The sequence below is a fragment of the Schistocerca nitens genome, chromosome 8 (assembly GCF_023898315.1).
Source record: "Schistocerca nitens isolate TAMUIC-IGC-003100 chromosome 8, iqSchNite1.1, whole genome shotgun sequence".
Classification (NCBI taxonomy): Eukaryota; Metazoa; Arthropoda; class Insecta; order Orthoptera; family Acrididae; genus Schistocerca; species Schistocerca nitens.
Genome location: NC_064621.1, coordinates 288020875 through 288043479, shown reverse-complemented (window position 1 = coordinate 288043479; position 22605 = coordinate 288020875). Strand labels below are relative to the sequence as shown.

The 22605-nt window shown below is 41.3% G+C and overlaps 1 protein-coding gene across 1 annotated transcript in view; it reads left to right on the top strand.

Moving 5' to 3' along the window:
* LOC126198618 (peroxisomal membrane protein PEX16) overlaps nt 1–22605 on the top strand; it is a 50377-nt gene that overhangs the window by 10902 nt on the left and 16870 nt on the right. The window contains exon 3 of the mRNA XM_049935073.1: nt 15086–15270. Within this exon, the coding sequence (XP_049791030.1) occupies nt 15086–15270 (185 nt within the window). The remainder of the gene's footprint in view (nt 1–15085; nt 15271–22605) is intronic.

The following is a 22605-nucleotide window of genomic DNA, read 5'->3' as shown; positions in this document are numbered from 1 at the left end:
ATAGGGGAAAGCAGGTTAAGTCCATCTTACCAGAGTCGTTTGCAAGTGATTTGGACACATGTAAGCCAAATATGATACTGGACCCTCAAGACAAAGGACCTCTTGTCTACATCACAGTACTGATTTTGGGAGGGCTGGTTTGGTGGTGATCATCTGCTCCACCTAGAGTCTGTTGTCAGAACAGCATTTACCCATCATCAGCATCTTACAGCTGTCATCTTCGACCTGTGTGAAGCCTATGACACCATATAGCATCACTATATTCTCAATACCTTACATTAGTTGTGCTTCTATGACTACCTCTTGTATTCCTGCAGTGTTCCCAACCTACAGGAAAAAAAATAACACGAGGCTGACCTGAGTGTGACAGTTCAGTTAATAGTGATGAACAGATTCTATAGACTCTATAGTTCCACCATTCTTATATGCTGATGACTTCTGCATCTAGTTTATTTCTTCTAACATGAGGGTCATTGAATGACAACTACAGGGTGCTGGCTTCAAATTTATCAGTACCAAAACTTGTGCCATGCATTTTTTGCCAGCATACAACTATTCATCCATGCCACTCTACCCATATAATGAGCATCTTTCTGTGGTTGAGATAATCACTTCTTATATTTGATGACAAGTTAACTTGGTTACCCCATATATGACAGCTTAAGTGGACATTCCAGTTAAAACTCAGTGACCAATGCTGTCTCAGTAACACTGCTTGGGATGCAGATCATTCCACCATTTTGCAATTCTACAAAGCTTTCATTTTATCACATTTAGAATATGGAAGCCAGTATTATGGATTGCCAGTGCCATCAGCATTGTGAGCCCTAGACTAAATCCACCATTGTGGTATCAGGTTGTGCATGTTGCCTTCTGATGAGGGCTGTGGATAGCCTCCTGGTAGGGCCTGGAGTCCTCCCCTTATGGCTTAGGTGTCACCAGTTACGCCTCCACTATACCTTGCTCATTCATGCCTATGCAGAACACCTGAATCAATATCTGTTAACTGGTACAAAAGTGAGATTCAAGAAAAATGGCCTTGGCCAGGAATTTTGGTATCAGCATAGTGAGTCTCTGTTCAGACATTTTCTTGCCTATTCTCAATCCTCTCACTACATCGTACTTGAGAACAGTCGTATGATGCTTGCCTTACCCACAAATATGTCTGGATATTTTTCTTGGCCCAAATGATGTGATAGCCCATCAGTTTTTTGTCAGTTGTTCCTGTCAGTATGCAGTGAGTACCTAATTCAGATAGCATTTATGAAGATGGCTTCAGAATTGAAGACTGGATATGCTCTGCCGTTACATGCATCAGGAGTGGCGAGTAACATTCCTTATGTTGTGGATGCAGTGTCTTCACAGCAGAAGTGGTGTCAATCTTCAGTACAACCCAACCCATTCATATAGGTCTTTTCTAATCTGCAAAATAGTGCAATGAGTAGCCTGCAGGCTATAACCCACTGTTATTCCTGGCATCCACCGGTAGTGTCCTTATGAGATCTTCTTTTAGACCTTAGTGAGAATGAGAAGACAACAATATTCCTCTGCTCTCCAGTTAGATTGGGATTCCAGCGAATGAACTTGTGGATCTATTTGCCAAGGAGGATACCAGGAAGGATGCTCTGCAAATCAAGATACACAGGATCTGATGTGAGGACAACTGACTATTAGGAGTATGGAGTGGAGTATTGCATCAACAACAAATAAGTTATAGAATTTTTAAGTCTACAGATTTGTGGTGGTCTTACATTTTGACTGTCTGATAATGAATTCACAAACCTTTACTGCCTCTGTGTTGGTCATACCAATCTTACCCATTGACACACCCAGTGAAAAACAGCCCTATACTGCAGTAGTTGTTGCACTAACCTGGTAGTTGCCTATATCCTGTTGGATGTAGGCACTGGAAGCTTCACAGCCTGCTGAGCAAATTGTACCTAATGATGTCCAGGTGGCACATCATGTTTTAATTTTGTCCGTCAGAGTGTAATGTGAACTTTTATGTGAAGGCTTCATTTTAATTGTCATGCTGACTACCTTGTGGTGATTGAGGGACCTCCTGCCACATTTTTGCCCCAAGGGACATCTGGCAGTCTCAAATGAGAACTGACTTCATCCCTGACACACATACTCAGTTTTAGTAGCACCCTGAGTCTTAATTGCTTTTAAAAATGTGTTAGTGCTCCTATGGTGGGCAATCACTTTTGGTTGATATCCAACCTATCCTTGTATCTTTTACGATACCCTTGAAGCTTATAATAATCTGTTCTTGGCACTTGTTACAGCTATCTTACACCAGTTTTCTTTTACCCTCATCTCCTTTTGTTTGTGGTTTATAATCAAACTGCTTTTCCCATGTTATTGATGTATCAAGTAAAGGGGACCAAAGGTAACTTGATTCCTCCTCTGCCCAGTTACTCATACGAAATGGTGTAATTCTAGCTTACATTTGTAAAGGGTCATGCTGTTTAATCTCAAGACTTGAAGAATTTTGAGTATTTATGCCACTACACAACGGTGTGCCCTGCTTCTAACGGAAAGTCGTTTTAATGCTAACGATGGCATTAAATAGTCTGAATAAAGATGTAGCTTCTATTTTAAATAATCATATTGACAATGCCATACACATTTTGCAAGACAATGAATATCTTTTCAGAAACAAAAACAGTTTTTACATACTGTCTTGTAACCTTAATAAACTGTTTGGATATTCTCCCAAATGTTTATTTTTTATAGTTAGTTACATGTTTCATGCATCATTTGAATGATTCTTCATGTGAAATGAGTCACTTTACTGAACATGTACTTATGATGAGCATTGATGTTAATGAAAACATTATTTTTTAGTCCTATTCATGCAGCTACTCTTATACGGGGTTTTCATACAGTCTTCCAGTTTTTAAATAGAAATTCGTCCATATAATAATTGTCCAAGAAAAATGATTTTAGGTTAGGTTTAAATCAAATCTTGCTTTGCCACCTGTCAGACATTTTATGTTATCGGGCAAATAATTAAAACTTTTTATTGCTGCTTATTGAACTCCTTTCTGAGCCACTGACGGTTTTAATAATGGGTAATGAAGCTCATTTTCCCCCTCTAGTGTTGTAGGTATGGATATCACTGTTCTTCTCAAATTGTGATGGTCCCCCCAGGAGGCTTGTGGTTCTTTCGTGAGTTCGTGTATGGCGCACATGGGGCCCCAAGCTATTGCAGCTCATTCTTCCTTCCCGGACTGCATTTCCTTCCCCACACCCCTCCCTCTCCATCCTGGCTCCTTCCCTGCTGCCCCCTCTTCCCCTCTCCGTGTTTTTAATTTATGGCAACCTGGCTATCCACCTGGTTCCCTGTGTTCATTGAGATTTTGTCCCTCTTGACTGTTCTTTCATACTTTTTAGTGTTTTTTTCCCCCTTGGGGTTTGACCTCCACTTCTAAATTTTCTGTCTTAAATGTGATCCATTTTGGGAAGAACTCCTTCTCTGCGGCATGGATTCCCCCCCCCCTCCCCCCCCCTTCCTTCCACTGTTCCTTCCCGCCATAGCCCCCCTCTGCCCTATTAGGTCACCAGCACATGCAGCCAGCCCGTATGATGGGGCTGGTATGTACCCATCTGGCTGAGTCCCCTGACCGTACAGGGGTAGCTCTGCTGATACCTGAGCTGTTCCCACCACATGTATGCCAAGCAGTGGTTGCTTGTCATCCTGGATCATCAGAACTCCTGGCAATGGCCGCCATGCCAGATGGCCATTGCTGTGGTGGGTGATGCCTATGGGGAGAGTCCCTGATCGGAGTGGTTGATATCGGGGTGGACATTTGGCGCATGAAGCATATCAAGCTGCAACAATCTGGCCATTATCAAACGACCGGCTCTTCGAATGGTAGTGAATCATTGACAACCGATTGGTATGGCCCTGCAGCCTTCCCTTCCCTGGCTACCCTCGTGGAAGGGGGGCCAGGCTCACCGTCTTGGGATGAAACACTTTCTCCACTACCTGGTCTATACTAGGATGGATGGGGACACATTCACCACAGCAAAACTTTTTTTTTTATGGAGAATATCGAGAACAAGTTTTACGAAGTGGATTGTATTAGTAAGATGCGGTCGGGCTCCCTGTTGATCAAAGCTTCTTCTGCCTCCCAATCTGCAGTTGTTTGTGCTTTTGATTGCCGTGGTGGTTTCCTGGTGTCTATTACCCTTCACCAGCCTGTGGCCACCCACTCCATGAGGGAAGCCTGTGTTCCACCATCTGTGTGTGTAAACTGTTATGACTACCACTCTTCACGCTCACCAGATTGCCCAGTTTACAAGAAAGAAAAGAAGATCCAAGAGTACACGTCCCTGGATCACCTATCTTATGCTAAGGCTTGCCAGAAATGTGACCGACTCCACCTAGTGTTGATTTCTTCTACTTTTGCCTCTGTTACATTCTTTCCCCATCCTATGTCTGCCTTACCCCAGCCCCATTCCCTTTCATCTCCCCCTACCCTGCAGTTCCCACGCCCTCCCCTCTGGGTGCCTCTCCCTCTGAACAGCTCTCCAGCTGAGGAAGTGGCCCCCTTCTTCGGTGTTGCCAGTCAGCCCCCCCTCCCATTTCAGTACACTTCCCTCTGGCATCTGTCAGGCCGGAGGCTTCTGCTGCAACTCGGCCATGGGACGCACCATCTGTGCACCCTAGGTCACCCACTCTCTTTCATTTCTGGCTTTCGCAGAAGCCTGCTCTCCCTCTGTGCCCTGCCCTCCTCAACTTCTGAAAGAGGAGGAGGAGAAGAAGAAGATAAACATATGTACCAGGACAAGCCTCACCCCCCCCCCCCCCCATCCTCCTGGAGGTGGAGGTACCATCTTTCCCTTTGCAGACTGAGTCTGATGTCTTATTTGTGGAGGTCACGCCATCCTCGTCAGTGACAACCACTGTCGGCTTCTTTATGTCTAACCTGGACTCTCAGCACATGAAAATTCAGTGGAATTGCAATGTATATTACCATCACTTACCAGAAATACAACTTGTTTCCTCTTATTGTGCATTCTGTCTTGCTCTTCAAGCAATGCACTTCTGTGATGACCGCCACCAAGCTGAATCCTATAATGAACCTTTCACTGAATGGGTTTTCTTGCAGTCTTGTACCTCTTCGCATGACATGACATGACCCCAGTCCCGGATTCCATCCACAACCAGATGATCCAACACTTGGACATCACCCAGAGGCATAATCTACTCAGGATCTTCAACTGCATTTGGCTCTCAGATGTCTTTCCCTCACAATGGCGAGACAGCATAGTGTTATCCTTATCCTTAAGCCCAGGAAGAACCCAATGTCTCTTGACAGCTACTGCAAGATTAGCTTGACGCACATACTGTGTAAACTGCTCAAGATTATGTCGAGTACTTGATTCTCGGGCATTTTATGCCCATATTAATGTGGATTCTGGGAAGGATGCTGTACAGCTGACCATTTACTCTGATTGGAAACAGCAATCTGACAGACTATTACCAACTGCTGACACCTTGTTGTAGCCTTCTTCGACCTATGAGGCATAAAACACCGCTTAGTGTTGTCACATTTTAGTTGCCCTCCATGATTGGGGCTTTCATGGCTCCCTTCCAAATTTTATCCGTGAATTTGTATCCCACTGGCTCTTCAGAGTTTGAGTTGGCATTTAACTCAGCATCCCTCAGATCCAGGAAAACGATATCCCACAGGGTGTGAAGTCTCACATTCTTCCTCATCACCATCAATGGGCTTATAACCTCTGTTGGTCCCCTGGTTACCCCGGCGTTGTATGTCAATGATTTATGCACCTGGTGTGCTCCCATTCTGTAGCATCTGCTGAGTGCCAACTCCATGGCGCACACCAACAGGCCTTTGTGTGGGCCCTTGCCTCGTGGCTTCCAGTTTTCTCCCTCCAAAACACATGCTGTGCATTTTTGCCATTGACCCACAGTACACCCCGAACCAGAACTTTATTTAGGCAAGCAGCAGTCCCATTTCTTGGCCCTTATTTTTGATAAAAAGCTAACGTGGCTGCCCATATTCACCACCTGAAGACTACCTTCATGCAGACACTTAATGCTCTCTGATTCCTGGCCCACACATTGTGTTGTGCAGTCTGTGCTGCTCTTCTGTCTCTTTACCACACTCTGGTTTTGTCCGGACTAGATTTGGTTGTCAGCTTCTTCCACTCTGAAACTACTTGACAATATTCATCATTATGGGGTGCACATGGCTATCAGTGCCTTCCACACTAGTCCCGTTGACAGTCTCCTTGCGGTAGTGGGGATTCCCCCTCTACAAATATGACGGAGCCAACTCTTGGTTTCTTACGCATTCACTATTGAATGATTCCCTAACCATCCCGTGTACCCTGTCCTCTTTGCAAATGACGTATGACTCTGCCTCGATACCTGCCCTCGGGTGGGATTGCCACTTAGAATGCACCTCACTTCCCTCTGTTGGGATCTCCATTAGGACCGACCTATTCCCAGGTCCTAAGGTTTCTGTCGTCCCTATTATATTCCGGTGTCTTGTACATTCCATCTGGGAAGAGTCTCAGGGTGCTACCATCTTCTACACTGATGGTTCTAAAACAGTAGATAAGGCAGGATACAGTTTTGTGTCCTACTGGCATGGAACACCATTTACTATTGGGATCATGTAGAGGGGCGTTTGAAAAGTAGGTGCAAAGTCTGAGAGATGGCACCACTGGCACGTATTGAGGTCATATTTAGTTAGTAGCATCTTTGGAGAGAATGCACACCAAGTTTCAGTCGTATTGGTTTATTTCTTTGTGTTTGGCATTCGTGTAAATCAAGGAAGTCGTGTGATTGTCAAAAAATGGGCAAAAAAGAATTTTGTGTAGTGATTAAATATTACTTTATGAAAGGCAAAATGCCTCAGGAGACTAAAGAGAAGCTTGATAAACATTACGGTGACTCTACACCTTCGATTAGAACAGTTTATCATTGGTTTCAAAATTATGGGAGTGGCCATATGGGCAGAAGTGATGCTGAACATTCTGGATGCCCTGTGGAGGTTATGACTCCAGAAATCATTGATAAAATCCGTGATATGGTGATGGATGACAGAAAAATTAAAGTGCGTGAGATTGCTAGTGCTGTGGGCATCTCGAATGGACGGGTACATAATATTTTGCACAAACATTTGGACATGAGAAAGCTATCCGCAAGATGGGTTCCACGATTGCTCACGCTTGACCAGAAACGGAATAGTGTGAAATGTTGCAAGGATGGTTTGTAGCTTTTCAGGAAGAATCTGCAGGACTTCAAGCATCGTTTCATTACTGTGGGTGAAATATGGATACATTACTACACTCCTGAGACCAAACAACAATCTAAACAATGGGTTACCAAGGGAGAATCTGCACCAAAAAGGGCAAAGACCATTCCTTTGGCCGGAAAGGTTATGGCAACTATCTTTTGGGATTCGCAATGGATAATCCTCATTGACTACCTGGAAAAGGGTAAAACTGTTACAGGTGAATATTATTCATCGTTATTGGACCATTTGAAAACTGAGCTGCAAGAAAAATGCCGGCGATTGGACCACAAAAAAGTCCTTTTCCATCATGACAGTGCACCAGCACACACCTCAGCAGTTGTGGTCGCAAAATTAGTGGAAATAGGATTCCAACTCGTTTCACATCTCCCCCCCCTATTCTCCAGACTTGGCTCCCTCAGACTACTATTTGTTCATTTGTTCCCCAATTTGAAGAAATGGCTGGCAGGACAAAGATTTTATTCAAACGAGGAGGTGATTGCAGCAACTAATGGCTATTTTGCAGACTTGGAAAATTTCTATTATTCGGAAGGGATCAACAAATTAGAACAGCATTGAACAAAGTGTAAAAGTCTAAAAGAAGACTATGTTGAAAAATAAAAAAGGCTTATCGCAAACACGTAACTAGTTTTTTATTTTTGCACGGACTTTTCTAACGTCCCTCTTAGTGTGTTCACAGTGAAGCTGTTTGCCATTAATAGGGCCCTCCATTTTGTTTCTCAGGCCTCCCTCCACAGTGTTTTAACATGTTAAGATTCAATGAGCATCTTGCAGGCTATAGACCGTTGCTACTCTTCTCACTCTTAGGTCTCTGCTATCCATGACTTTCTCCCTCTCCTTGGCTGTGCTGCCTGCTCTGTTCTCTTTCCCTGGATCACAAGTCATATGGGTATTCCCGGGAATGAACTGGTTGACTGTTTGGCTAGAGAGGCAGATACTTAACCACTTATTCCCTTTCATGATGCCAGATGCAGATATGAGGATACACATCAAATCTCTCTTTGCCTAAAAGTGAAGTGACATGTGCTGCATTACTGTTCTCAATAATAAATTCTGCGCAATCGAGGTTACTACTGCAATTTGGCACTGTTCCTTCTGCACTTTTTGGAAGGACTCCAGTATCTTATATAGTCTATGCATCAGTTGTAGGAGGCCCACTCATTGTTTTCTCTTGGATAACGAGCCACCCCCACAATGTGGCTGTAGAATGAGACTGATGGTATCCCATATATTGGTGGAATGTCCCCTTCTTTTGGCCCTCTGTACTCTGTATAGCCTTCCAGATTCCTTATCTTTAATGTTAGTAGATGATTCACAGATGGGTGAACTGGTCCTCAGTTTGCTACATGAAAGTGGGTTTTGTTTTCAATTATAAGGTTTTGCTTTACTCCTGGAGCAGGGGCGGGGTGGTTTTGGTTGCGGTTTCTCTTCGCGTTTTCTAAGTCTGAGACCCATGACCATTCTGCTGTGCAACGACTGCTCTTATATCCCTCTGTTTTTCCAGTTTTTAGATTTCGCTTACCCTTTCATGCCTTCTGCTGTGCATGTTTTTTGTTTCCTCATTTTATAGTTTAATCCCTCTGACTGGATCTGACCATTTCTGGCAGTCCGTGTATCTTACACAAGTAACTTTTGAATTGCAGGATTGATAACCGTGCCATTTATTCCCATAACCCCCTCTGTCAGTCAATCAATCAAGTTGTGATGGATAGTTTGAGACAAACTTCGTTAGTGCGTATTTCAGTTGTGATGGCACAGTTGAAATGTCTAGCTCCTTGAAGAGGTATCTATGTGGTGTCGGAGGGGGTGAACACTACACTTTATTCTTGCCTCTCTTTTGTGCAGTCAGTACTTTTTTAATTGTATGTGGTTTCTGTCATTTCAGATAGGCACAATTTTGAATCTGCAGCTATTATGAATCAAAACACAAAGGAATTAATGACATTCAGCTGCTAGTGGGCACTGATTTATATCAGTGGGTAAAGTTGAAAATTTGTGCCGTGCCAGGATTCTAACCCAGCTTCCTGCATACTAGGCGCATGCTCTGACCACTAAGCTACTAACAAGAATAATGTACAGAAGAATGAAAAAGAAACAGATGGTCTGTTAGGCAACTGTCACTTTGACTTAAGGAAAGGCAAAGGTACCAGAGGCTGTTCTGATTTTGCTCTTAATAATGGTATCAAGACTATAGTCAGTGGCAACACAGCTCACAATGAATGCTGCATTGTGAACTTGACTGACAGTGCCCAGACAGCAACCACATTACGTTCCTGCATCTGGCAACATCACAGACCAGCTTGCCTGAATCTACTTCATATTTGAAGAATGAGTACATTATACAAATAAGGTCCCTTACCTGTTTGTGAAACACTTGGCACCCTCTAGCTGTTTAGCCATTATGAGAAAAGTTACAGAACACACAGAATACCACAGAAATCAGTCGGATATAGTTTCGTGCACGTAAACTTGATAGAACGCTCGGATATGATGGAAGTTTATACAGTACGAAATGCAAAAGCAGACTGAGTGCTGATTGGCTAGCTGTGCTGCTGTCTACTGCACCTCCCCAACCCGGAAACCATAAATGCTGTTGCAGATTATAAAGAATGATAGTCATTTTTGTGGGATTTGTCGTCTTGGAAAAAGTGTTCAATAGTTCATGGTGCAAAATGTTTGGAATTATTAGAAAATTAGGAGCAAGCTATAGGAAAATATGGTTAATGTTCAGTGTGCGCCTAAACTGAGAGGGAACAATAAGAAGGAAAGACCATGAACAAAGTACCCAAATTAAAAGGGTCTAAGACAAGAATGCAGTCTCTTGACCTTACTGTTCAATATAAACATCCAAGAAGCAATCACAGAAATAAAAGGAAGGTTTAGAAGTTTGATAAAAATTCAGGGTGAAAGGATATCAATGATAAGATTCGTTGATGTCATTGTTATCCTGAGTGGAAGTGAAGAAGAATTACAAGACATACTGTGTACTGAGCACAGAATAAGGATTGAAAGTAAGCTGAAGACAGGCAGGAATAATGAGGAGTAGCAGAAATGAGATTAGTGAGAGACTTAACATAAGAATTGGTTATCACGAAGTAGACGAAGTGAAGCAAATCTACTACCTTGGAAGCCAAATAATATATGAAAGATGAAGCAAGGAGGACATAAATAGCAGATTTTCATAAAGAGGAGATTCCTTGCCAAAATATGTCTGTTGGTATCAAACATCTGCATTAATTTGAGGAAGAAATTTGTGAGACTATAAGTTTGGAGCATTGATTGTATGGAAGTGAATCAGGAATTATGGGAAAACCACAAAGCAGAAAATCAAAATGTTTGAGATACGGTGCTACAGAAGGATGTTGAAAATTAGGTGGTCTGAAAAGTTCAGAAATGGGGATGTTTTCCATAGAATTGGCAAGACGAGAAAAACATGGATAACATTGACAAGAAGAGGGACATGTGCTAAGGTATCCGAGAATAATTTCCATGGTACTAGAGTGAACTGCAGAGGGTAAATCTGTAGGGAAAGACAGAGATTGGAATATATCCAGTAAATAATTGAACAAGTGTTACTCTGAGATGACCAGATAGGCACAGGAGAGGTATTTGTGGTGGGCCACATCAAACCAGACTGAGGACTGATGACTCCTCACCCCACTCCCATACTGTGGACATTTCAGCATACATCATTTGCTGTGGGGTTCCACAAGCATCTGTCCTCAGAGCTGAGCTTGTATCAAGAACGTTTTGTTGATAGAAGATAAATGCCTTCTGAGCATGGGGCAGCACTGATCTAGTGTTATACTTAGCAGGATGTACTTGATGATATGCACTTCAGTAAGCAATTCCTGATGTGGATACATCTAGAAGACAGCAGTGGTTAGAAGAAAGCCACCAAGATGGGTGCTGACTAAGGCAAATTGGACATTATACCTCCTGCTGGTTGTCTTTGAACATATAAACAATATCCAGGAATAGATATACTACATTACTACCAGATTCCAGCAGATTGTTTATGCATCCAAGCTAAAGTCTTATGGCCAGCTGCAAAGGTAGTTCATCCTTTGGTGGAATAGTGAGTGCTGTTCTGTTGTCAGGGACAGGCAGATGGCTCTGTGGAGGTTAAAGTGCAGGCTGTCTAATGAGAAACTTGCAGCCTTCTGGGTAACAAGGGCAAAATACCATCATATAATTAAGAAGAGCAAAAACAGTTTTTTGCAACAGTTCCTGAATTACATCAACCGATCTGCTAAACCAACAGATGTATGGGAAGGCATTTGGGGGATTTGGGGAAAAGATTGGTAGTGTCCTTGTAAGTTATTTGCATTTTCCGTAGGTCATGATTGTGAGCTCCCAGTATTATGTGGAATCTCTCTCTCTCTATCTATCTATCTATCTATCTATCTATCTATCTATCTATCTTTATACTATTAAATGTTTAGAAATTGTTCTACACTGCAGAATGATTCGTCAAGCAGATATGATTCCAGTTTTTATTTGAAGTTAATTTAATCTTTTATGTTCTTCACATCACTGGGTAACTGGTCAAATATTTCCTTTCTGTGCCACATTATGGCTGAATGGTGGATAGTGTAAGTTATTTGTCCTTCCATGCCCACACACTTGCATAGAAATGCAGTTGGTGTAAAACATGTTTGGAACAGTTATTTTTTAGTCTTAAAATGTGAAAGCATTATTTTCTTATTTTCCTTTTTTGTATACATTATAGTTAGAAGTTATGGAGCCTGCAAGTTTTGCCAAAATTTAATGATAATCCATCTGCCTGGAAGAACCTGAGATTTTCGAACAGTATCCTTTCTTCCAGGAGTGCTAGTTTTGCAAGGTTTGCAGAAGAGCTTCTGTGAAGTTTGGAAGGTGGGAGACGAGGTACTGGCAGAATTGAAGCTGTGAGGACGGGTCGTGAGTCGTGCTTGGGTAGCTCAGTTAGTAGAGCACTTGCCCGCAAAAGGCAAAGGTCCCGAGTTCGAGTCTCAGTCCGGCACACAGTTTTAATCTGTCAGGAAGTTTCATGTAATTAGGCAATTACTCCATAAGGGTGTTAATGCTGATTTCCATTCTTATGCTTTTATATAAAAAAAAAAAATCACCTTGTGCTTGTGCTAGTTGAAGACCATGTATATTAGAAACAACGAAGAGCTCAAAACATAATTGTTTAGTCCACGATGTGGGACCGTTTCAAAGTCTATTGCACTTTTAGTGGATATGGGTGCTTTTTATTTTCGTTTTAAGTGGTCTTTACAACACTGCTACTAAACAGCATGAAGCCATAGGCTGAAGAAATTGTAGGCCACTATCAATGAGACTTTGTCCATGGATGGTCAATTCTTGACCACATATTTACATTGTGGCAGCTGATAGAGAAGTTTTGCGAGTTCGATCAAAAATTACATCTTATCTTCATTGTTTTTCAACAAACTTGTAACAGTATTGACCACTCCATGTTGTGTAAAATATTAGAGGAATTTCATATTGCATCAAAACATATCCAGTTAATTGCCGCTTGCTACTCTCAATAAACTTGTTTGGTAAGGTTTGACAAACAAATATGACCGTCATTCAGTATCCAAAATGGATTGAGACAGAGAGATCCATTGGCACCAATACTGTTCTACTTGGCATTGGAAAAGTAAGCTGTGACACTGATCAGGTCAGATCAGAGAAATGGAGATGTTGGGAGCACACACAGTCCTGGAATTTGCCAACGATGTCATGGTTCTTGGTGACACTGTGAAGCAAGTATGCACAGATACTTCCCGATATGTCCATAGTGCAAAGAAAATTGGACTGGTGACGAATAAGGATAAAACCAAATATCTTAGTGTACCATGCCATTCAGCTCTCCTTCCTTCCGTTATTATCAGTGAGCATATCTGCGAATGAGTTCAGGAATTCAAAACCTGGGTTCCATGCTGACTAATAAATAAAGTGATGAAAGAAGTGCATCAACAAATAATAAACACCAATTGCATGTTCTTTAGTGTGAACAATTTATTCAAGTTACATCTGATATCACAAGAATAAGATTCAGCTTACATGACACTAGTGTAGCCAGTACTTTTGTGTGTTTGTGAAACAGTGACATCATCAGCAACAACTGAAGAAGCAACCTGTGCCTTTGAGAGGTAAGGGACTTCGAAAGATCTATGGGCTCCTCTGCAGTATCATGGAAGCAGAAGATAAATGGGAATGAAGAATGAAAGAGGACATGTACCAGCTGTTTTGAAAGTCACACATTTATTATTTATTTATTTATTTATTGCTCAAGCAGATAATGAACTATGTATTCTACAACATTAGATAATGCTGGTAGAATACAGATCAGCCTGTAATCAGAATGTTCTTGGCAGATTAGTGTTTGGTTAGAGGTTTAATGTGTCCCTTTTTCCAGGCCGGAATGGTTTAAAAAATGTAATTATCGATAGTAATGGGTCGATGAGGAAATTGATCATGTAATATTGTCGAGTCCTGCAGCTGCAGAATGAATTCGCACAATTGACTTCATGACTGTGTTAAGGCTTACTGGCTGCAGAAAAAATTTTTGGTTGTACCAACCACAGGTACTTCAAGGGATTCGAAGGTTTGCATCCTTGTGTGTTGGTCAAGTAGAGATGTAGGCATGGTGAAATACTCGTTTAGATTCTCGACTGAAACAAGAGGTTCAGATGCAGATTGAGAATTTCCTATTCCTAGCTCTTGTGGATTTTTCCACAAGACAGAAGGCCTGTGAAGGTCCTCAGTTAATGGGTGGGCGTACCTAAATCTTGCATTTCTCAGTGACTGGCTAACTCAGTTGTGTAGTTGTTTGTAGGCGAGATGATTGTCAGAGTTTGGGTGCCGTTTATATTTCCTGTGTGCTGTGTCTCTGATACTCGTATGGTGTCAGAGTTGATTGGTACGCCATGGTGCAAGTTTTTCTGACTCTTACAGTGGCAGAATGTTACAGCACAAGAGGCTACAGTGAATTGGCCATGCCCTTCGAGCTGATAAGTAAGTCCCATACCGAGTCCTCCATTCTCAGCCATGGGAACATCCAAGGATGCAAAGAAAGGATAGACTATTCACAATTCTGAAAGAATTGGGGCCATCAGCAGTGGAAGATCAAGCTGAAGGACAGCAATGATGGACTACCATCTGCAGTGGACATCTCCTATGTTGTGATTGACCGACCTCCTTTTTTAATTGGATTTTTTTTTAAAATATGGTGTTTTGTAATTTTTGGAAGGAGTGCTGTTTTTTCTCCTTTTGTAATGTGATTATGTCTCTTGGTTTTTGTGCTCTGGGCATTAATGCAATAGATGATTACGGTGATGATGAAAGTGTTTTATTGGCTGGTGCTGGTGCAGTCTCAAATGTTTCCTGCAGTAAATTACTTTTCAAGCATCTTCAGATCATAAAAGAAAGCAGTACACTTACATTGCTTCCTCTTCTTATCTGAAGATGGATGGCGTTGGTTGAAACCAATAATTTATTGTTGAAGTTATGTGATTGTGTCAGACAATAGACAACAATCACCGACATCTCCATCATAACCAAAAATTTATTCTTCTCAGATATTGAATTGTTTTACTAACAGTTTCTTATTGATACTGATGTCTGTTGTGTTCTTTGGAAGGGGAACTGATTCCTTTCAGATTTACATAAACTTTACTGAAAGCTGAGAGAGAGTGTTTTCATGTGCAACTACCATAAAAGACTTGAGGATCCTTGCATTTTACCCATACAGACATTTTGTAAATTCTAATTCAGTGCTGAATACATTACAGATGTGCTGCTAAACTGCATCTCCTCTTTAATTATAAAGAACATGTGATACAAAATCCACCAGTTCCTCCTGTAAGACGTAAAACCATTGAAGAGGAGAAAATTAGGAAAGAAGAAAAGTGGAAACTGGAGTCAATGTCTTTTGCTCTGAAAAGGTCAGGGAGGCTTATCAGGAAGGTTCAGGGCGGTAAGCTTTTATTAAATTGCAAATTCAACAATACAGTGTTCAGTGTGTTCTGTATCTGTATGTTGTTGTGGTGTCTTTTCACACGCATTCAATGACAGATATAATTTAAAAAATAGAATCCTGATACATTTAGTTCTTTTGTTAGTACTTAAGTTACATTGAAACTTTTCCTACATGCACTTAACTGCAACTGAGTTTTTTAATGACATTGTATTTATTAAATTCACTTTGCATGATTGAAAAGCAGTGCACCCAATTAGTTCCAGCTTCTGTATCTTCGGGTAGTTTGGTGAATACAATGTTAGTGAGAATGTGGCAGTTATTTCCTATACAATTGAATTAAAGTAAATCAAGAACAAATTGCGGTTTGTCAAATACCACCAAAATACTGATAATCATTAAGCAATGGATTCTGAATGCCAAAAATTAATAATGTTTTTAGGTGCTTATGGTTCAGTGCACTTGCAAAATTTAAGATCCACTGCATGCATTCTTTGGAGTAGATTACATTACAACAAACTATGTATATGAACCATGACCTTGCCGTTGGTGGGGAGGCTTGCGTGCCTCAGCGATACAGATAGCCGTACCGTAGGTGCAACCACAACGGAGGGGTATCTGTTGAGAGGCCAGACAAATGTGTGGTTCCTGAAGAGGGGCAGCAGCCTTTTCAGTAGTTGCAGGGGCAACAGCCTGGATGATTGACTGATCTGGCCTTGTAACACTAACCAAAATGGCCTTGCTGTTGTGGTACTGCGAACGGCTGAAAGCAAGGAGAAACTACAGCCATAATTTTTCCCGAGGGCATGCAGCTTTACTGTATGCTTAAATGATGATGGCGTCCTCTTGAGTAAAATATTCCGGAGGTAAAATAGTCCCCCATTTGGATCTCCGGACGGGGACTACTCAAGAGGACGTCGTTATCAGGAGAAATAAAACTGGCATTCTACAGATCGGAGCGTGGAATGTCGGATCCCTTAATCGGGCAGGTAGGTTAGAACATTTAAAAAGGGAAATGGATAGGTTAAAGTTAGATATAGTGGGAATTAGTGAAGTTCGGTGGCAGGAGAAACAAGACTTCTGGTCAGGTGAATACAGGGTTATAAATACAAAATCAAAGAGGGGTAATGCAGGAGTAGGTTTAATAATGAATAAAAAAATAGGAGTGCGGGTAAGCTACTACAAACAGCATAGTGAACGTATTATAGTGGCCAAGATAGACACGAAGCCCATGCCTACTACAGTAGTACAGGTTTATATGCCAACTAGCTCTGCAGATGACGAAGAAATTGAAGAAATGTATGATGAGATAAAAGAAATTATTCAGGTAGTGAAGGGAGACGAAAATTTAATAGTCATGGGTGACTGGAATTCGGTAGTAGGAAAAGGGAGAGAAGGAAACATAGTAGGTGAATATGGATTGGGGCTAAGAAATGAAAGAGGAAGCCGTCTGGTAGAATTTTGCACAGAGCATAACTTAATCATAGCTAACACTTGGTTCAACAATCATAAAAGAAAGTTGTGTATATGGATGAATCCTGGAGATACTAGAAGGTACCAGATAGATTATATAATGGTAAGACAGAGATTTAGGAACAAGGTTTTAAATTGTAAGACATTTCCAGGGGCAGATGTGGACTCTGACCACAATCTATTGGTTATGAACTGTAGATTAAAACTGAAAAAACTGCAAAAAGGTGTGAATTTAAGGAGATGGGACCTGGATAAACTGAAAGAGCCAGAGGTTGTACAGAGTTTCAGGGACAGCATAAGGGAACAATTGACAGGAATGGGGGAAAGAAATACAGTAGAAGAAGAATGGGTAGCTTTGAGGAATGAAATAGTGAAGGCAGCAGAGGATCAAGTAGGTAAAAAGACGAGGGCTAGTAGAAATCCTTGGGTAACAGAAGAGATACTGAATTTAATTGATAAAAGGAGAAAATACAAAAATGCAGTAAATGAAGCAGGCAAAAAGGAATACAAACGTCTCAAAAATGAGATCGACAGGAAGTGCAAAATGGCGAAGCAGGGATGGCTAGAGGACAAATGTAAGGATGTAGAGGCACATATCACTAGGGGTAAGATAGATACAGCGTACAGGAAAATTAAAGAGACCTTTGGAGAAAAGAGAACGACTTGTATGAATATCAAGAGCTCAGATGGAAACCCAGTTCTAAGCAAAGAGGGGAAAGAAGAAAGGTGGAAGGAGTATATAGAGGGTCTATACAAGGGCGATGTACTTGAGGACAATATTATGGAAATGGAAGAGGATGTAGATGAAGATGAAATGGGAGATATGATACTGCGCGAAGAGTTTGACAGAGCACTGGAAGACCTGAGTCGAAACAAGGCCCCGGGAGTAGACAACATTCCATTAGAACTACTGACGGCCTTGGGAGAGCCAGTCCTGACAAAACTCTACCATCTGGTAAGCAAGATGTACGAGACAGGCGAAATACCCTCAGACTTCAAGAAGAATATAATAATTTCAATCCCAAAGAAAGCAGGTGTTGACAGATGTGAAAATTACCGAACTATCAGTTTAATAAGTCACAGCTGCAAAATACTAACGCGAATTCTTTACAGACAAATGGGAAAACTGGTAGAAGCCGACCTCGGGGAAGATCAGTTTGGATTCCGTAGAAATGTTGGAACACTTGAGGCAATACTGACCTTATGACTCATCTTAGAAGAAAGATTAAGGAAAGGCAAACCTACGTTTGTAGCATTTGTAGACTTAGAGAAAGCTTTTGACAATGTTGACTGGAAAACTCTTTCAAATTCTCAAGGTGGCAGGGGTAAAATACAGGGAGCGAAAGGCTATTTACAATTTGTACAGAAACCAGATGGCAGTTATAAGAGTCGAGGGGCATGAAAGGGAAGCAGTGGTTGGGAAAGGAGTGAGACAGGGTTGTGGCCTCTCCACTATGTTATTCATTCTGTATATTGAGCAAGCAGTAAAGGAAACAAAAGAAAAATTTGGGGTAGGTATTAAAATCCAGGGAGAAGAAATTAAAACTTTGAGGTTCGCTGATGACATTGTAATTCTGTCAAAGACAGCAAAGGACTTGGAAGAGCAGTAGAACGGAATGGACAGTGTCTTGAAAGGAGGATATAAGATGAACATCAACAAAAGTAAAACGAGGATAATGGAATGTAGTCGAATTGTCGGGTGATGCTGAGGGAATTAGATTAGGAAATGAGACACTTAAAGTAGTAAAGGAGTTTTGCTATTTAGGGAGTAAAATAACTGATGATGGTCGAAGTAGAGAGGATATAAAATGTAGACTGGCAATGGCAAGGAAAGCGTTTCTGAAGAAGAGAAATTTGTTAACATCGAGTATAGATTTAAGTGTCAGGAAGTCATTTCTGAAAGTATTTGTATGGAGTTTAGCCATGTATGGAAGTGAAACATGGACAATAAATAGTTTGGACAAGAAGAGAATAGAAGCTTTCGAAATGTGGTGCTACAGAAGAATGTTGAAGATTAAGTGGGTAGATCACGTAACTAATGAGGAGGTATTGAATAGGATTGGGGAAAAGAGAAGTTTGTGGCACAACTTAACTAGAAGAAGGGATCGGTTGGTAGGACATGTCCTGAGGCATCAAGGGATCACCAATTTAGCATTGGAGGGCAGTGTGGAGGGTAAAAACCGTAGAGGGAGACCAAGAGATGAATACTCTAAGCATATTCAGAAGGATGTAGGTTGCAGTAGGTACTGGGGGATGAAGGAGCTTGCACAGGATAGATTAGCATGGAGAGCTGCATCAAACCAGTCTCAGGACTGAAAACCACAACAACAACCATGTATATTTACCTTTAATAGTTCAAGGTAAGTCCTTGGGCCTGATAAACTGTTAAATCACTCTTTTTCACATTTTGTGGTTTATAATTCCTCTTCAAACCAACCATGGCAAAGAACCAAATATCAAACACAAGGACAGACTGACACACATCCTGTGGCCATTGCTGCAGATCGTTTTATATGTTTTCAGCTGTTACTGTATTTCGTCTGTTATCAGTTACAATATATGTTATTACTAAGAAATTAATTTACAAAAGTTTTCATGTAGTAAAAAGCGTTGATCAACAAAAGTTTTGCATCACCCTCTTTATTTCAAAATTCATGGCACGTAAAACAAAAACTGGCTCTGAGCACATGGTGGAACATCCCCTTGCTCAAATGCATGTTTGAATCCATCATGGCATTCCATTGATAAGATCATAAAGCCAACTCTGGTCCAAATTGTCCCACTCACTGATTCTCTGTAAGTCATGCAAAGTACATGGTTATTTTCGACATCCAAAAATAGCTCATTTCAATCGATCTCACACGGGAGAACATGCAGGTCAATCCATTTTGGTCATCCCAGCATGCTGAAAAAATGTGTTCACAAGAACAGCATAACAATCATGCGGGTTATCATCCTCTAAGATTAAATTGTCACCAAAATGCTGACGATCTTTGCCCCCCCCCCCCCCCCAAGGGGCTTAGTACTCTTTGATGAGTTTGTGCTTTGCTTCCACAGGGCCCCTTTCCGTGTTGTATGTTATCCTCCTGCTGTTCTGTTACCCCTTCCAGGTGGGAAACATGTCTTGATAGTTTTGGGAATCCATTCTGAAGTTTCAATCCCCCGGCATCGGGACACTCCCTCATCTATTTTTTCTTTCTTTCTTTCTTTCTTTCTTCATTCTCCATCTCCTCCCCTTCCTCCACTTTGGCTTTTGCAGTTTTTCTTTATTTCCTCTTCCTTCCTGTGTGCTCCTGAATTTGCAGCTCCGGGTTGACAGTTAGGGTTCACACATACCCCCTGGTATATGCCAGGCACAGAGAGGGATGATTGCCTGTGCTATAACCTTCATAAATTGCCAATTGTTTCCTCTTGGCTGAAGTTCGGGAGGTGTGATCTGGGGTGCGAACAATCACCTAAGGCAGGTGAGCCCCCATCTGAGGGTGACCCCAGTTGGAAGGAGTGCGCCATTGGAGATGCTACCAGTCGTGGAGGATTTTTTCACGAGGAGCCAATCACCATGTCAGTCTACATTAAATGTAATGAGGCTAAAGATTCAAAGATTCTCCCAGCTGCTCCTCAGTTCCTCATGGTATCACGTGCTGAGGAAGGTCAGACCTTTGCTACAGTCAATCCGTTTGTTATTGAGGGGACTCTGCTTTTGGAGACCAGTTATGATTTTCAAGCCCAACAGTTGCTTACAGCTTTGCTCCTCCATGACTATCCTGTTTGTGTCAAAGTGCATTGTACGCTGAATTCTTCACGTGGTGTTAGTTACACTTGGCTGCTTGATGGTCTGACCGAGAGAGAAATCCAAACTTATCTCTCTGGTCAGGGCACCACTGCAGTCCATTGGGTACTGAAAGAGGTTGATTCAAACTTAGTGCCTACATTCTCTCTTTTTCTCATATTTGATTGAGTAGTGCTTCCATTGAAGATTAACGCATGCTGTGAAGTCATCACAGTCAGATTGTACATTCCAAACCTGATTTGTTGCTTGCTGTGTCAACGTTACAACTGTACTCGCATGTTCTGTCGAAACACGACCAGATGTGTTACTTGTGGTAAAGGTGATCATGAGGTCTATTTCCCGCCTCTTTCTCCCTGCTGTATCAGTTGTAATGGTGACGACGGCCCCTTATTCTGTGAATTCCCTGTATATCTCGGTAAGTGGGCCGTCCAAGAGATTGGGTTGAAAGAAAAAGTACCATACCCTGTCACAAGCAAGTTGAAAGCCCTGCGTTTTACCATTCAGCACATGTAGTGCTGTTCTTGCTACACCTCGCTCCATCAAAACATGGTCACGCAAACTTGCAACCTCCAATTCAGTAGTGCAGTTGTGAAATCGCTCAGTGTCACAATAGCATCCCCACCTCCTCCTACAGCTGAGCAACAAGCCACCAAATCTTCACCCCTGGTGGTGAAGAAATCACCTACTACACAACCGGCAGGCCAGAAAGGATAAAAAGGATACTCCTGCGAAATTTTTTTTACATCCCTCCAGCCAATAAATGTCTGAGTCTTCGTCTGCCAACCGTAAAGGCGCTAAGATATCAAACAAAGACAAAGGGTCTGTGATGGTCCGCCTACTTTTTTTCTTCTTCTGTTGTCCTCGGTGTCGACGTACTGGCTGAAAAAAAGTAGGGGGTGGAAGTGCAGTACGGTCTACTGTAAATGATGTAGCCGACAGGAGCACAGTTGTTTCACATTTGTTTATTTTCACTTTTCCTAACCCCCCCCATATACACATTTAATATGGCCAGTGCACTATTGTTTAACTTTCAATAAGCCTCATTAATAGTTTGGAGGCGAACATCCACGTACTGCTACAATAGTTTACTGTTGAATATCTGTAAGCAGTAAAAAACATAAGCACATCATTCACAGTTCTTTCAGAATAATCAGGTTTGTATGGAACACACACTGTAATTGTTTTAACACATGGACTAATTGTGTAACACTTATTTCACAGTTAAGTTGAAGCATCATTGTTGTTCTAACCAATAAAGGTTTCTCATCTGAAACTTGGTCATGGACGGACTGTCTCAGGACCAAAAATTGGTTCCTTATATATCCTCACAATAATAGGTACTAAAACTTCACATTGTTCAATGTTCAATTAAAACTTAATTCATTAAGTTAACTGAATACATCAAAAAATTGGTTCTTTTTAACAGTTTCTTCTACTACAACAGTTAGGACGAATTATTTGTTTAAATCATGAAATTAACATATATAGTTACACAAACAATACTTTTGATAAAACTGTTAATTACTTTGGAATTAATTAATGGCTGGCTTTGCTAACATGTTTTCAAATAGTCAAATATATCTTTTAAGAATACTATTAGTGGTTCCTCCAAATGTTTATAATTAGTACAGAATTTATATTTGTTTATAAGTCAACAATAGAATTTAAGTTACAAAATCATTACTGACTTCACCCTCTAACAAAAGATACTAACTGGTAATAGTCAAAATAAATTAGCAGATCAATTACATACCTAAAACTAAGCACAGAATTTGATCTGGCGTTATATTCTTTAAAAATGAGGGCCAACTGTTATGTCTGCACTGTAACACAACAAATATTCCGTGATAACCAAATTTATTTGACCTTCTGTCACTCAAAACAAAACTTAAGTCCGATTACACAACACTTCGCTGGCTGTAGCGCCAAGGAGAAATCAGAGTGATTAGTAGAGAATACAAGTCCAAACCACTGCCAACCAGTCGATACCGAAGCGTCGCAAGTTTCCAGCCAGGGAGGCCACAGTACAGTTCGGTCATCGTGAATCCAGCAGCAGGGTAGTACACAGTCAT